Consider the following 16,355-nt stretch of genomic DNA (forward strand, 5'->3'; position numbering starts at 1 on the left):
TGGAAAAATGCGTGCCCTTGCTTTCTTTCACAACAGTTGCCCTTATTGACAAACAATATACGTTTCCCTATCTTTCAGGGATACACCTTAAACCTAAAAATGAAAAGTAATATAGGAATTGAAACTTGGTTGCCTGGGCCTCCCAGGATATACTTTTCAAAGTTACAGCTGGGTTTTTGGGGGAGGTTGGTTCAGCCATAGTTGTGGTAGGCCTCCCAAAGTGTGTCTCTGAGGTTGGATGCAGTTGGTAAAACTACTGTACTGTAGTGCTTTGCATGTAACAATTAAGTTCTATTTTTGTTGTGCAGTGCTCCTTTTGGGAGCATGATTTCAGCAGTCAGGAGGGTCACTTGCTGTCTTAAGGCCTACGTGCCACTTTCTCCTGTGGCGTACGTGGAAGCATTGTTTAGTTTAATTTTATCAGGGCTACAGTCACTGACTTTTGAAGGTTTCCTGCCATTGTTGAGATGCTGGCACTTGGTTTCCCTGCTCATGGATCATGTGTCCTCCCCTCTACAGGTCACCTAAATGTTATCGTGTTTTGGTCTCCTGAGTTGGACTGAGTTCTGAAAAAATTGAACCTGGTGGATGCTTTCCAGGACAATCTGTGAACCACAACTTGCTGTTTGAAGTCTATATGTCAGATATTTTGGTTCCACAGGGTAGCAAGGGAAAACACATCTTTTTTTGCTTTAACAGAACAATTAGCTTGGATTATTTTGAAGATTGTTAAAACGGTATGTTCCATCCACCCTCTGAGGCAGGAGAAGGCTTGTAAAGCATTCCCATCCAAGGATATATTTGTATTGAATCACCAAGGAAGCTAGAAGATGGGAAGAGTTTTGTTTTTGGCATGTTTTAGAACGGGCAGGCAAGCCATCACATTTTTGAAGTCCCTCATGGCATGGTTGTCAGAAAATAGGCGAACAGAGAGCCATTTCCTGATTGATATTGTCCATATGAGTTGAGCCAGGCTTTCACAGTGCTAAGATTTCAAACGACGCCAAAGGAAACAACTGATGGGAGATACCATCACATTCCTCTGCTGTTAAGATTCCTATTTCTCTTGCCTTCTCAGGCTGGAGGTGTGCCCCATTGCGTCTTTGTTGCCCTTCACATTCATCTGTGCAGGAAAAGATACGGAGTTCTTGTCAACTGGCTCCTAAGGAAGATAACATGGGTTGTGATTTTGTTTTGGTTATGTTTCTCTGCCATAGTTTTCAGCTCATGTAGCCCTGATCTATCAGTATGTGGCTTTTCTTCTGGTGGGAAACTTGTGGGCCACCCCCTTGAAGGCCATGGCGGTTGAGTGATTACAGAGGGGATAAACTTACTAAATACGAAGAGTATTCTGTATTAGTGAAGAATAGTTTGTTTTCTACTTTGTGTAAACCTCAAGCAGTGGCTTAATAAACTTGATATAAAAGCAGAGCCTTGCTTCTCTTTAGGGAGAAGCAGAAGGGAGGTCCAGTTTTATATGTTTTCTCCACCCTGCTTTAATTATGTTCAAAACCATGCAAGCAAATTGCTCAATTTAGCAGAAAGCGAAAGGAGAGGGAGGGGGAAAGTTTATCTCTTTATTTTGAGCTGTGACTTCGTAATGATTAATGCCACCTTGCATGTCATAGGTTTTCCTACAGAGAATGCTTGTGAAAGGGAAAAAAAGCAAACAATGTGTCAGTACCTATAAAATACAAAAGCATGGGAGTTCATATAAACAGGCGTAGTCCACAGTACATAGGCATAGAGAAAATGTTATTTTGAACATTGCCCAAATCAGGTATGAGCAAATAAAGGACTAGCCACATTGGTTTCCCATGAGCAGCAAGGTTTTCTTTCTGTTAGTTAAGCAAACATATAGAACAGTTTGTACCTTACACAAAATCTCACCAATTCATGTCCAGAAGTCACCGTAATCACTAGCGCTAGCTTCCTGTGGCAAGTTGAATGGATCCTTGGGAAAAGGAATGGCACAATGCGACTTTCATCCCACAGTGGCCCCTGAGTGGCCATGGGTTAAATATTCTTCACATATGTATGTTAAAAAAAGCTGTTTGTTGATAAAAAGGCAAAGTTGATCCATAATTCAAGGGTGGGCAGCACTTTTGGAATGTCGAGAGCATGTGGAAGGCAAAGGCTTGGGAAAGGCTGTTGGGTTGTTGTTGTGATGATTTGTGAAAGGAGTTTTATGTAGCCATTTTAATTTGCATTATTGGTACCTTAATTCCGTTTGCTTTTAATAAACACAACAGTAGAGAACACTTTGTACCCTCTCTCTCGCACACACACACACATATACACACTCACACAGATATACATACATGTAACATTTGTAGCCTGAAGTCTTGGTCAGAAGAAAATTTTGTTGTTTGCCAAAACAAAATAAAACTTGAGTCTCTGGAGGGATGTCCACACAATTAGTCCTGACCCATGAAGTGTCTTTCAGTTGCATTCTGTTCAACCGTCCATTCTTGCTGGTCCTTTCAGGGTTCTCAAACGAGAAAGGGTTGCATGTTTTTCATAGTGTGCTTTGATTGCTAAACCTTTTTGAATATTGAGGGTGTAAGTACCTGCCTTTTTCTGAGAATGCTTCTTGGTTGCATGCTGCAGCACTTGATGGGAACAAATTTTTGGGTGGGCGTGAGCTGCGGTAGACCTAAAGTACCATGACTAGTGGCTCTTGCAGACCTGATAAATAAAAATTGGGTGGTTGAATGATCGTAAGCTTTTAAGGGTATTAAGGGAGATGTTCCCAAGGGATTTCAGGAGTTTTTCTGCTGACCCTCAAGTAATGGAGAAAGTCATGGATTTAAGAGACAGAAGGAAGACATCCCAGTTCAGATGTTTTCTCCAGTTGCTACGGTGAAAATATAAATAAAGCAAACTGGAGGGAATGGTAGAAAAACTTCGGCTCTTGCCTTTAGAAATAGAAGACCATTTGCATACATCTTGTGGAAGACTAATGGATACACTAAAAACTGTAGCTGTAGGTTAGCCATTCAAATACCCAACAGTACAGATAAGCTGTTAATGCTGGCCTTGTTTATAATATTGAGTCGTGGATTTTGATTGAAGAGCCATCACCAGACTCAGTCTGATCTAACTGAAGCAAAACGACATGCTCCTTTGGTTAGAAAATTGGCCTTTGCAGTTTTTCCATTGAAGGTTGGGAAGATAGAAGATTGTGGCAAATGCATTGGAGAACTTACGAAAGACAAGACTGTGGCACATTTATTAACAGCAAAAAGAAAAAAGACCTCCCCTTTCACCCAGAATGGCAGTGTACAATATAATAATGCTTTCTTAAAAACAGAGTACAGAAATGACAAGCAATGTGATTGCAAATAATGAAGGCACTGGGAATGTGCTGGTTCTATTCCTGGTGGTTTTATCAGGAGACACACTAATTACAGTTGGTTTGGTTGAATGAGGAAAGCCATGCACAGTGTTATTGGTGGTATTAGAACCAATGACTTTGCCAGTCCATCGTGTGGTTGTACTTGTAGCCGTGTCAGGGTTAGATGTCTGGTTTGCTGTCAATATGGGGGTACTGTTGATTATCCTTGTTGCAGATTCTGTGGTGTGGCTAGCTGGTAACGTGCTGATAGCCATACTGGGAGCCATGCTGGGAGCAGACGTGGCATTGCTATCGGGGGCTTCAGATACAAAAGTGATGTTGTCATCAGGGACTTCAGAAACAATTGTGGCTTCATCAGAGTTTTGGGTAACAGAGGTAGCGTTGCCATTGGGGGCTTCGGTAACAGAAGTGACATCATCAGGGGTTTCGGTAACAGAGGTAGCATTGCCGTCAGGGGTTTCAATAACAGAAGTAGCATTGCCATCAGGGGCTTCGGTAACAGAAGTGTCATTGTCATCAGGGGTTTTGGTAACAGAGGTGATGTTTTCAGAAGTAAACGGAGGCAGTTGTGTGCCAGAAGCTGGAGCAACGTGGGTAGCATTGAGCGTTGATAAGTTTTGCGCATAGTTAATCCTGCTAAGCAGTAGAACAAAGATGGAGTACAGTTGGGGCTTCATTATGCACTTCTGTGGTAGACATAAAAGAGAAAGAACATTCAGATAAGACTTAGTGGGGGTTTGTAGGATTGTTCTGTGCTTATGACCAGCCCAACCAATCATGTTTCCTTCCCAAAGTCAAGTTCATGGGATTTTGCCTGAGCTTGTTATTGCCTAGTGCATGCTGCCCATTTTCCTGATGTATCTGGGTTCCATCCAAGATTTCTCACAATGTAGCCTAAGGGGCATTTTGTAGATTAAAAACTGAATTTATCCTTGGATTGTTCTCCTAACACCAACTGGAGCTTAATTGTTGTGCATGTCCATGTTATGCTCTTAATAAAAAGTACAGTCTCAAAGGATTAACACCGGTTGCTTATGATGCTGGATAGGGCTCAGCTGGTAAAGGAAAATCTGCTTTGCAGTGAAGTTGCCCGCTCCCTTCTCTAGCTAGAAGTGGATTGGCTCCTTATTGAATATGAGCCTGGAAGCACTTGGGCAGCAGTACCATTTCTGTGTTAAGTATTGTGAGGTATAAATGGATTTTTGCTTGTTTGTTTGTTTGTTACCCTGACAGATGCCAAGCTGTCTCTGATGATTATGTTGTTCTTGATCTAGAAAAAAACCTTCTCCTCCCAGGTGTCCTCCAGGCTTACTAGGATTGCAATTCCCAGAATTCCCAGTGATAAATGTTGAGAGTGTCAGATTAATGGAAACTACTGTACTCTACTGGTGCAGTGGAAAGCTTTTCCCCTTAAAGTAGTTAGATTGATCCATTACAAATTCTTGAGAGTTGTATGGAGAGAATGTAAGTAAGAAAATTGAGTTTCTTGATTTGCTTTTTTGGTTTCTGTATGCTTGTTCGTCTTTGGATGACTTGTATGGGAAAGAGCTCTTGCAGAGCACATCTGGTGAGATGATTGTGGTTTGCTGTATGTTAGACTGAAGTCTATTTAGAAAGTTCATCAGACATTTATTGAAATGTCCTATAGAAATCTGTGTGATTCTTCAGATGTCTGTGTCTCTCATAAGACAAAGTGGGGCAGACAGGACCATATGTGAAATTCCCTCCCCATATATGCTTCTTTGTTTGCAAGTTTAGATGTTTTAACAGTTTCAGTTATTTTTCACAGAGATAGTTATACTGAAATGTGTTTTCCTAATGCCCCCCTCTATGCTTATTCTAAGATTTGTATGATTGTTTTTATGTTGGGTAGTGACCCTCATGAGCTGATCTGAGAGGTCCTTGAAATCAGAAGAAGGATGCCATTATTTTAAAGACAATAATAAGCTCAATTTTGGTTCCTAACGATGAAATCAAGCATGTTAGATATTTTTGGAGAACTAACCATTGCCTGTCAGTTCTTAAGCATGAGAAGATGCTTTCTGTGCTATCAGAAATTCATCAATCTAGATTAACGTTATCATTCTATGTATTGTTTTGGAAGTGGAGATCCAAAACTGAATAATTTGCATTAGTTGGCAAGTTCACCATCCGAATTAAACAAAAGCAGCAAAAGATTCCATTAATCCATTCTAAAATCATGATTCTGCAGGTCTAGAGTATGCCACCTTGCCCCATCTGTTTCTTGTCAAATGGGAACTGAGCATAAAACATTATCTCTGTATTTAAAATAAAGTTGCTGGCCTGCCATTCTTCTTACAATCCAGCATCTTCTCCTATTTCTCTAACTCTGCCTTTGACTTTGCTCATTAAGCAGAGGCAGGTACATAGGAATGGGAAAAAATTACAAGGTCTGCTCTCTAAAACCTGGGTGACTCTTTCTCCCACAAATATAACATTGGGAAGGCTCACTCCAAAGCCAACCACTCAGCCAAGGCAAACCTGTACATGTTCTGCATCTGATAGCCTAACACATTGAGAAAAAAATGATCTAATACACCAACACCAGACTTGTGATTCCTGTGTCCTTGGGATGAAGTTGGAGCAGACAAAAATCAAAGGTTCAGTTACCATCATTTACAGAATGAGGCAATTATACGACCATATCAAATTCCATACCTCTCTTTGCCTTCTCTTTTCCTTCTGAGTGTTGTCCTGGGAAATCGGAAGCTGTTCCTTAGCTTAACTACTGTCCAGACTTCGAAATAGCTGGCCCAGAATATCAGGGATGGCAATTTATGTCAAGAGTGATGTAATCACACAGCTAACAAAGGGCTCACTTCCTTGTTTGCAAGCCATAATCCAAAGTCAATATTGTTTTAAATAGAAAGACTACCTATATGGTTCAGGAAGTATTTTTAAAATGTTCAAAGCATTTTCAGCCTCTACTGCTTGTAACAATATATTTTATAATCTAGAACTGTTTTATTTGATTAATTGATTGATTAGTATTGAGTACCACTAGATAAAAGTGTCTCAAGATAAATAGGCAGCAAAGTTTTGATTATAAATATTCATTAAAACTATAATTGGCTTAGGAACAGAACTGTTTTATTGTTGACAATCAAATGTTGTACTTTTTTAATGTTTGCAGCCTGATTAACAAAATCCTAGATGATTCATTATGGTAGGGAAGACAGCTTATAACACTAGAACCACCCCAGAATTTTGATGAAGGAAATATATAAAAACAGTAATACAAATCTCAAAATAGGTATGGTAACACTTTTTTTTTTTTAAAGTGAGTCTCCCCTAATTTTGTTTTAAAGGAGGGGGAAGTCCCAGCCCTGGCAGCTTTCATTATTTCCCTGTGTACCGCAATCCTGAGTCTCATAAAAAAAAGTTCATTGTAGATCCTGACCACCGAAAGGTTGCCTCCTCTGCATTATATTCTAAACCAGTTTCAAAACGCAAAGTTTTAGATGTACATACACTTCCTCTCTCTCTTTGACAGTTACTCCATTTTAGAAGGGGAGTGGGTGGTTGTAAATTTGGATGCCCCTCCCTGTTTAGAAAGATTAGCATGTGCTACTTTTTCTTTTGTGTGAAGGTTTTTGACCTTTCCAGGACAGCCCACATGTGTTTTGCAGTCATTCAGGTCCTAGCAGAACACCCTTAGCTGTTTATCCCTAAGTTTGTAATGATATGGTGAGACCCACATTTCCTGACTCTGCAATCTTCTTTTGGAAGCTCAGCATGCAAAACTGAAAATGAACCACTGGCGACTGTTGCAACAAATAAGATGGACATAATCAAGTTATACAACAGATTCTACTGAAGGAAGTTGGATGTTGCTTACAGCAATCTTGGCCTATTCTGTATGCATCATAGAGCTCAGAAAAGTTCTGAACTTGAATGTCATGACCTCTGGTATACGGATTGTATTTGCTTTACAGCACAGCAGAAAACCAACCACTCATGGTACTTGGGATTATTTGATTCTGGAAGCCTCAAGCTAGCTGAGCCTTCCCTAAACCGATGGCCCTAGCCTGAATGGAAATTTTGGGCCCTCTAGTCACAAGACATGTAGAAGATACCAATATTGAGCTAGAGCATCAAAAAGCCATGAGTTCACATCTGATGTGAGAGATGAGATTGTGGCAAAGGCCGTATTGCCTCAGTTTGAAGCTTGAGGCCAGTGGTGTGAGCTAGTGGCTTGTTCTCAGGTAACTGTAGCTTCTAAAAAGCTTCTGAAGTCCTAAGAGGGTCAACTGTGGGAGGACAAACTTCCTTGAGAGGCACCTTAGCCACTATGGCCAGTTTCCTGCATTTCTTTGCGACAGGACAAGTGTGCTCCAATCCCAGAAGGTAAACTGACATCTACTAATACATCTCTGGAAGATTTGCAATAGATCAATAAAAGTTTCTGACTCTCAGTTTAATAAAGGCAAGATACTGGTAACACGAAGAAACATTAGCAAGCAACCAGAAGTTAAGTTCTGTAGATGAAAGGGCTGCTTTTGAAAATAATCTCTTGGGTGTCAACACATAAGAACCAATACAAAGAAAACACTAGATGCAGTGGGGATCATTTATACCCAAAGGCCGTCTTGAAAGTTCTGTCTTAATAATTTTTAGAAAGCCAACAGTGATGGTGTCAACCTAATATCCAGAGGCTGCTTCACAATATGGGGGCTACAACCAAACAACATTGCCCCTTTGCCTCATCTGTCTGGGGGACTATTAAAAGATGTTGGCAGCAAGTCCACATTGGATAAGTTAAGTGGATGCTTCTGTGTGGAGAAGGCAGTCCTGTAAGTGCCAAGCCTTACAGGCTTTTAAAGTCAAAACCAGCACTTCGAATTGCACCCAGAAACTTCATGGTTACCAGTGCAGCACCCATAAAACACTATAGTTATCAGTGTATGGTGTTTACTGGCTAATCAATACTGCCTGTGATCTTGAAACTTAGATTTTCTTCCCCCTGCCTTCCTTTGTGGCTGCTAACACCCTCCTCCTTTCTATGGGAATCCTATGAGAATATGAGCCGAAATGTAAGAAATAATTAAAAACACAAGAAATACTTGGCTAAAATGGCAAGTGGCTGCTCCTGGATGAGGGGTATTTTGCATGGTGTATGTTACCTGTATCTGGGAATCTAGCAGCCGTGTCTTGAACCAAAGTATGTGTCTCTCAACACTGGGCAGGGAAGCAGTTAGCCCCTGGGCTTCCAGTAGTTGAATACTAGTGTTGTAGGTTTTGTATACCTGCTATCTGAACTCTGCTCTCACAACATGAAGGAAGGGCTTCTGGGGGAAAGATTGGGGTTCATCTGCAGCAAGAAGCTCTTGCTTTTATTTAGAAATGTGGACGGTTAAACTGATATTATGGCAACTTTGCTAGCCCTAATCCCCAATCTGTCCTCTGAAGGAGGAGATAATGTTACAGATAGTTCTTGACTTACAATGATGCTGAACGAAGGGACTTACGACCGGTACCCAGTTATGGTTGTTGCAGTGCCCCTGCGGTCATGTGATTGCAATCTGGGTGCTTGGCAAACTCTTCACACTTATGACTGGTTGCCAAGCGCCCTGCGATCACATGACCGCCATTTGCAACCTTTCCTGAGGGTTTTCCCAGAAAGCCAATGGGGAAGCCAGCAGAGAAAGTTGCAAGTCGCTCAGGTAACTCTCCCCCACTTGCACACCCTCTCCAGCCCCTCTGCACTCGTGCCATGCCAGCAACTCGTGCACACTTCCTGACCTGCGCCGCACCCCCGCATGCCCTCCCTGACCGCGGCACCTCTCACGCACCCCCACGTACCACCTCTCATGGACCTCTGTGCACCCTCCCAAACCCACATGGACACCTCTTGTGCACCCTCCCTGACCCGTGTGATACCTCGTGCACCCCTGCACGCCCTTCCTGAACTACACCGCACCCCATGAGCCCTCCTAGACCTGCATGGACTGCAAGGATTGCCATCACTAAGCGATGTCTCACTTTATGGCCGCATTCCAGTTCCGATTGTTGTCATAAGTCGAGGACTACCTATATCTGCTTATTCCTATTTCGGTCCCTACCATATTCTGACTCAGAAGAGGTTGCTAATAGGACTTGGTGCGGGGGGGGGGGCTTCCATCTTCTTTTTACTTTCTCTTTCTGGCCTTGGCACAGGCGAGCAACACTAGACATCTTGCCTTTTCCTCTCCCTGAGTGACCCCATTACAACTAGTCTGATGAAATTGCCATGCTGTATTTCTCTAATAATGAAACGAGCTTGTTAATTCTTGTGCCCTCGTTGTTTTGCCATTCTGCTCCCCTTGATCCCCAGTGGGGAAAATACATGGTTTTCAAATGTAGAACGACCCTCCTTTTTTGAATCCTCTGCTTCTGGTAACCATGGAAATGGCTGCTGCAGTATGTAACCTGTTGGGGAAGCTGCAGAGGAGGAATCGGGCGCGTGTCAGGCTTTTGTGCCAATCCTGCCCCTCTACCTTTCGCATCCAGCTCTGAATATTTACATTCCGGTCAGGGATCTGCTGTCCACAGCCTCTCAAAAGGGAAACGGGCTTGGATTTCTTTGCAGCTTGGTAGCGCCCGTCTTTGCAAACTAGTGATGAAAAGAGAGCAGAACCATACTAACAGCTCTGTGGAACAGTATCCTCACTATATTAGCCTAGTAGGAACTTCCTGTGGCTTCTCTGTTATTCAGCAGCTGCACACGGCAAGTACCTTGTGTCTCTTCTGACCTTCCTACCCACGTTCTGATTATTTTTTGCCCCTCGTTCTTGCAGGTGACATCTCTGACTAGCCCAGGCTTCTCCAGGCTGATGCTACAGTATCTGGATGCGTTGCCCGTCAGCATTCATCATCCCCTGCTAGCTCAGCGACCATGCAGATGGATGAAGATCGTGCATATTGCACTATTCAATATTGCTTATGCCAGCCTTTCCCAAATGTTGAGACTGCAGTCCCGTCCCCCCCAGTTCCCAGCTGGTGTGGCCCTTGCCTCTGCTGGCCAGGAATGTTTGGGAGCTGTAGCCCTAGCGGTCTGAAGAGCACCAGGATGGTTTTGCAGGGAAGGTATTTCCCATCCTTTGCTCCCCTGATCCTTTTCAAACCAGGGTTGCTAAGGCTTGGATGCCTTCAACCCAGCCAGGTTCTCATCCATGAAGCTTCATGGCAATTCCACCTCTACCTGACCCCTTTTGGTAGGGTCTCTTGATGAAATCCCACTCCCTCCTTTTTGTATAGAAACGACATTAAGCTTAAACGGGGGGGGGGGGGGGGCTTGAGTTCTTTGTGGTCATTCAAGGCTGTACGTTCTGAAGGTGTCCATTTAGCAATATGGACCTGCAGAGACCAGGCTCCATGCCCCTTTCCAAAGGTAGCAGCTGGGTAGATGGCTTCTTGATTGCTCCGGGTGCCCACACTTCCTTGGCATGTCAGAACATTTTAATTGTATGACATGTTCACCTGGTGAAATGATGCAAACATATTTATTTATCTTGGTTTGTAATTCTAAGCCCTCGACAATGCACTGCTGGCTCACCTTGAACTTGCCTGTTAGTTTCCAGAGTGCTAGGTCCTTGCATTCATTTGTCAATGAAAAGAGGGTTACTGTACTGTGAAAGAATGGAGCCCTGGCCTTAGGAATGAGGAGGGAATGAGCCATCTGTTAAGGGGGGACTTTCAGAAAATATTACTCAGCCTGATAAAGAGGAAAGCACGTGAAAGAAACTCAGAATAACTCCATCTGGATTTTGTTTAGTATAAGATGGGGCAGAGAGAAACTTAGGCGGGCTTGCAAAGTTCTGTTATTCTACCTGACAGCAGTAAAGCGCATTACCTGAATCCATGCTGTGCCTGGGGTTGACCTTGCCTGCCTCAAAGGGCTGACAGTTGGATGGAAATTTGATGAAATAAATAAAAAAGGTCAGCTCTCTCCAACCTGATGCCGAATGGGCCTGTGGCGACATTGAGTTTCAACCTATGTGAAGGGTTTTGAAGTTAAAGGTATTAATGTGCTAGGTATTAAATACTTAAGCCATTGTTTGTTTTCTGTGAGTAGCGGTTAAGGTATTGGACTGGCTTGGGAGAGACCCAGGTTGAAGTCCATCTTCAGCCATGGAAACTGTGGATGACTTTGAGCCAATCATTCAATTTCAGGCCAGCCTACCTCACAAGGTTCTTGTGGGGGAAAATGGGAGGAAGGAGCACTATGTACATCACCTTCAGCTCTGAATGAAAGGGAAATATAAATGTAATGAATAAATAAAGTATTTCAACAACATCTTAAGGACTACAGGCTTCCAGTCCTATTTAAACTATCGTTAGATGTTAATACTAAACAAAATTTAAAGGGAGCTGGCAAATAACCTCGTTTCCCATCTCCTCTGTTTGCATTAGTTAGCATAGCAATCTAAATCTGTGGTTTTACTGTTCTCTTAGGATCTTAACAAGAGTTATGGCAACAAACCATGGTTAGAAGTAGTTATGTTTTAGATATCTTTATTCCCCCCCCCTCCTTTTTTTCCCTTTATGCATGTCATCTTTTATAAAGGATTAGCACTTTTATATTACAAGGTTCTCTGTCTGGCAAATCTGACAGTACATGTATAACAAAGGCCTTTCATATTTTTGTTTCAAGATGTTTAATGACAAAACTGTTCATAATCAATACAGAAAATACTGACATTTTTTATATTTTTGTGAAGAAAATTAAAAATGTAAATACAAAATAAGCACATTTCATAAAAACAATCATATTATTTGATAGAATTTTCTTCCTTTTTATTTCTTTAATTCAGTAAGACATAATTTAAGTAAGTAGCAGCTTGGTTATCAAGACATGGTTTTTCTGCAGTCTTGTCATTCAAGAGGAGTTATATTCTTCAGTCATATTTCAGAATCTTAAACAGGCATTTCTTCTTGCATCTAAATCATTGTGGAACAGGAGCATTTCTCTCCCCCCCCCATTTTATTAATATGGAATAAAGAAGCAATTCATTCATTTAAACACAAATCCACCACCAGTTGCCAGGGCCACCACTGCAAGCATTACAGTGGAGAACAAATACCCCCTGGGCACATTTGCTTTAGAGGGTGCGCGAGGGCTAATTTTTGTGGTGTGTTCTTCTCTTTTTATTGTTGTGCTTTGTTGTTTCTTTGGGTAGTTTGTAGGCACCCCGCTGGTGATACTCAAGGTCATAGGAATTGTGGGAGGTTCCGCCAACCCTTTTGTGCTGGACTTCACAGAGGTTGTATCTTGAATGTAGACCATGTGTGTGGCTGCCGCCGCTTCAAAAGAATTAAGCTTCTCTGTGCTGAGATTTTCTGGTTGGAGGGCCAGTGGCCTATCGGTGCTCATGAATACTATTGTTTGGTCAGCAGTAGTGTTGACATTGATGTCTGTCATTCTAGACTGTTGTTCCTGCACTGTTTCATTGCGTTCAGTTGCTTCTGGAGAGTCAGTTGTATCCACTGCCTTTATGGCTTTAATAAGGTGGTTCTGTGCCACTGTTGGAGCAGCTGTGAATGTCATGGAGCCTTCCCATGGTACAGTGACCTCCTCTGAGCATGGCACCCCAAGGACTGTGGCTTCCGTTTTCCCTATCCATTTCTGCAAATAGGAGAGGGCTAGCTGCTTATCTGTACATGCCCATGGGTTGTTGTAAAGTGTGATTAGTTGTAGTTGAGCAAGCTGGTCAAACGCTTTGTCAGGGATATAGGTGAACTTATTATTGTGCAGATAAAGTTTGGAAAGACGTGTAAGTCTCGTCAGCGTGCCAGGAAGGATTTGTGACAAGAAGTTGTTGGATAGATCCACTATCTCCATGTTGAAAGGAATGTTGGTGGGGACGGTCCAAAGCTTGTTGCTACTGAGGTTGAGGAATCTGAGGCTGCTCATTGTATTGTTAATAAGTACAGCCCTTTCCACCATATTCCTTGACACATCAAGGACTTTAAGATTCCACTGGTAAGCTGTGTCAAGCTTTTGGAGAACCTTGATATTATTGTGCGTGGCATATATTTCCCACAGGGACCTGGGCAGCTGTGCTGGGAGGCTCTGAAGCCAATTGTCAGAAACATCCAGGGTTCTCAAATTGGCAAACTGAGTCAGCTGGTGGTTGAGGTCAACAAAGTGGTTATATGACAGATTTAAATAGGTAATGTTGTCCTGAAGTCCCTGTGGCAGCGTGGTCAGGTTTCTGCCAGAACAGTCCACGTTTCTATCATTTCCTGAGCATGAACACAAAGAAGGACAAAGACCCTGAATGGCTGGTATGAAGAAGAGAAGAGCCAGGACACCAAGTGATGCCTTCAAGACCCGGTTCTCCATTGTTGCCTAGAAGCAAACATATAGCACATGCCCAGTTTATCCCACATTTTAGAAGCCTGGCTATTTTTTGAAAAAGCGCTTACCCCTTGCCAATGGAGTTGCATTTCCATAAATCCAGATATACCTACATCCCTGTGGCATCTTAATGGTGCAGAAAACCATGCTTATTTACCAAGAAGCTCTTCATCCTCCTGTCTTGCTGTCTGGCAAAAGAGTCTAATCTATTTCCATCTCATCTTCCCTCCTCCCACTCTCCCATCCGCCTCCAGCTCCTAATGGTAGCATTCTTCCTAAACCGCTAGGTTCTTCCAAATGTTGTACAATGTCCGCTTTCTGTTGAGAGCAATTTGAATCTCCAGTTTATCTATTGGGTATTCTTTCTGTTATAAAATGATGCTCTGTGTGAAGGTGGCGGACTACGCTGGATGTAGCGTAGGTCTTAAAATTCCAGCAGTTGTACAGCAACTCTCTTATCCCTGCTGTAAATAAGGCATGCGAGAGCAAACGGCATCCATGGTTCCAAAATGCATTCAGAACAATTTCAGGCAGGCTCCCCTGCCCGCGTTCCACCACGGGTACTTTTTCTCCCTTCTTACCCTAGCCTTACTCCCCTTTTTCCAAGGCAGAAACATTTTCAGAACCAAATTAAACGTTAAGAGGAGATTTTATAGCTGTCACTGCAGCAGAGTGCTGGTGCAGGGGACTGCCAAGTTAGACTAGTTTTCTTCTCCCAGTATCTTTCCCAGTCTCTCTGTCTCTCTCAATTTTTTTACTTTAGGCACATACACCCCGGCACACACAGACACACACACACCCCTTGTTCTGTGGCAAGAGGATTGGATCTTAAAAGGAGGAGAAAGAACAGCCAAAGCAACTTACCTGACTCTCTCTGCTGTAGTCTTAGTGCATCATTTCCCTGAAAGATTCAGATGCAAAGGTCGGCTTGTTCTCGAGGCAAGCCACAGTTTGTCTGTGGGCTGTGCTTTGCCTCTTCAGCTGCATCGTACTGCCGTTTCCAGGGGCTCTGCAACCACCTGATCAGCTTTCCATCGGAAGACTGCAGAGCTGTTGTTTTGGTGCTGACTCAAATTTATTGCAAGGGGTGCATGCTCAACAAAATGGGCAGTTCCTTTTTGGGGGGGAAGCCAAGTTTCCAAACTTGGTACAGTTATGTTCCCCTCTGACCCTTCTTCTGGATATCTCTCGGTGCATTAAGATGCAGCGTGCATACTTTGTGCAAATAGCATCCAGTTCCCCCTTTGTGTGTGTGTGTGTGTGTGCGCGATATTTTTATTAAGCTTAAGCTCCTTCAGTCTTTGGCTCTTGTTTTCTGGGTTTGTGTTTAAGCATTTTATCTTTCTGAAATCATCCTATGTTTCTAAACTGAAACTCTAAAAGACTCTGGCAGTATTAAATCAAATGTATTTCACAAGGCTGTAGTGGGACCCCAGAATCACTTAGTCCAGCCTCTTCTTCTGTTTCAGAACCTCGTGCAAATCTCCACTCAGCCTTAGCTCCTTTCAATTCTGCTCCTTAGCTCCTTGCCCCTTCTGTTTCACTGAAAAATCAGAAGAGAGAATTCCTAGCATGATTGAAGAAACAGTTTATTGAAGCTTACTGTCCTAAGTGCAGCAGGAGGTTTTAATGGCATGCCCTTTGAGATAACATTTAGCCACACAGAGAATTAGTGAATGATGCACAGGACTTTTAGAAAACCCATGTGTATATAAAAAGAATCAGTAAAACTTTTCATTTTTTCAGCTATATTTTCTTACTTCAACCTATTTCAGTAACTGTTTTAAAAATACACTGCCATAATGATATGTACTAGCCCATATTTTTAGTGTGCTTTGTATTTTTGGCTTATTTTGACAGAACGGTGCCACTCAGAGTGGGAAACTAACCCTGATGGTAGCCTTGATCTAGATTAAAAATGTGGCTAAATTTTACTATCACAGTCAGCAGCTGTTTTGTTTTCTCCTTCTGTGAAGAGGCTTAAACATCTCTTCTGGCTTACTGTAGGGTTCAGTTCCTATATAGCTCTTTCCTAGTATTGTGGTTCTTTCTAGACAAAACCTTTTCCTTTATGAATGTCCTCCTCCATGGTCCAAAAATGATGTGCTCTTTTAGACAAAGACTCTGCCTGTATGTGTAGAGCCTAAGGCTGCAAAATTAAGGCTAAGGCTGCAAAGTTAGACTTCAGGGCCCGCTCCATTTTCCTTTATCCTACCAGTGTACATGCACCCACTGCTGATTTCCTTGAAGCCTCCTTTTTAGGAAGGCCCAGTGGCCATGGAATGTGCAGAAAAATGTGAGAGAGCTTTATGGTTACCGGACTCTATAGAAAACCAATCTCTTCTTGCAGGGGCCATGACCATAGATACTCTTGGGAGCACAAGGAGCAGCATGACTGGCAGAATTCTACACCTTATAAAAATAGGGCCTTTCAGAAAAACCACAACATGGGTAAATTAGGAAGGACAAAGAAGAAAGGAAGTCAACTTTAATCTTTATTTAACCAGCTCAGCTACATGACACTCTCATAAGAACAGGATTATACAGTTATGTCTAGATTGGATCAAAGGGGTCCATCTAATTCACAGTTCTGCTTCTGGGAAGCTCACAGGAAATGAATAGCCCTCTCTTGTTGTT

General features: G+C 42.5%; 2 protein-coding genes and 1 long non-coding RNA gene across 6 annotated transcripts in view; 1 reads left to right on the plus strand and 2 right to left on the minus strand.

Annotated features, from left to right (window-relative positions):
• NF1 (neurofibromin 1) overlaps positions 1-16,355 on the plus strand; it is a 197,765-nt gene that overhangs the window by 94,050 nt on the left and 87,360 nt on the right. The gene's annotated exons all lie outside the window — the stretch shown is intronic.
• On the minus strand, positions 3,211-6,184 carry LOC103057551 (uncharacterized). Its single transcript, XR_015798190.1, has 2 exons — positions 6,038-6,184; positions 3,211-4,044 (listed from the first exon to the last, which is right to left on the minus strand). It is a non-coding gene; the product is annotated as an uncharacterized LOC103057551 (long non-coding RNA).
• On the minus strand, positions 11,974-15,738 carry OMG (oligodendrocyte myelin glycoprotein). Its single transcript, XM_007420376.4, has 2 exons — positions 14,583-15,738; positions 11,974-13,709 (listed from the first exon to the last, which is right to left on the minus strand). Exon 2 carries the CDS (start codon positions 13,701-13,703, stop codon positions 12,372-12,374), a length of 1,332 nt encoding a protein of 443 aa, XP_007420438.2. The 5' UTR covers positions 13,704-13,709; positions 14,583-15,738; the 3' UTR covers positions 11,974-12,371.

Source organism: Python bivittatus, unplaced genomic scaffold (genome assembly GCF_059951505.1).
Source record: "Python bivittatus isolate LINGU-HERP-01145 unplaced genomic scaffold, Pbiv_v1 ctg000690_np1212, whole genome shotgun sequence".
NCBI classification, from domain to species: domain Eukaryota; kingdom Metazoa; phylum Chordata; class Lepidosauria; order Squamata; family Pythonidae; genus Python; species Python bivittatus.

Excerpts from the sequence above, each read along its gene's own strand:
- OMG (XM_007420376.4), bottom strand. The coding sequence starts at position 13,703 with ATGGAGAACCGGGTCTTGAAGGCATCACTTGGTGTCCTGGCTCTTCTC.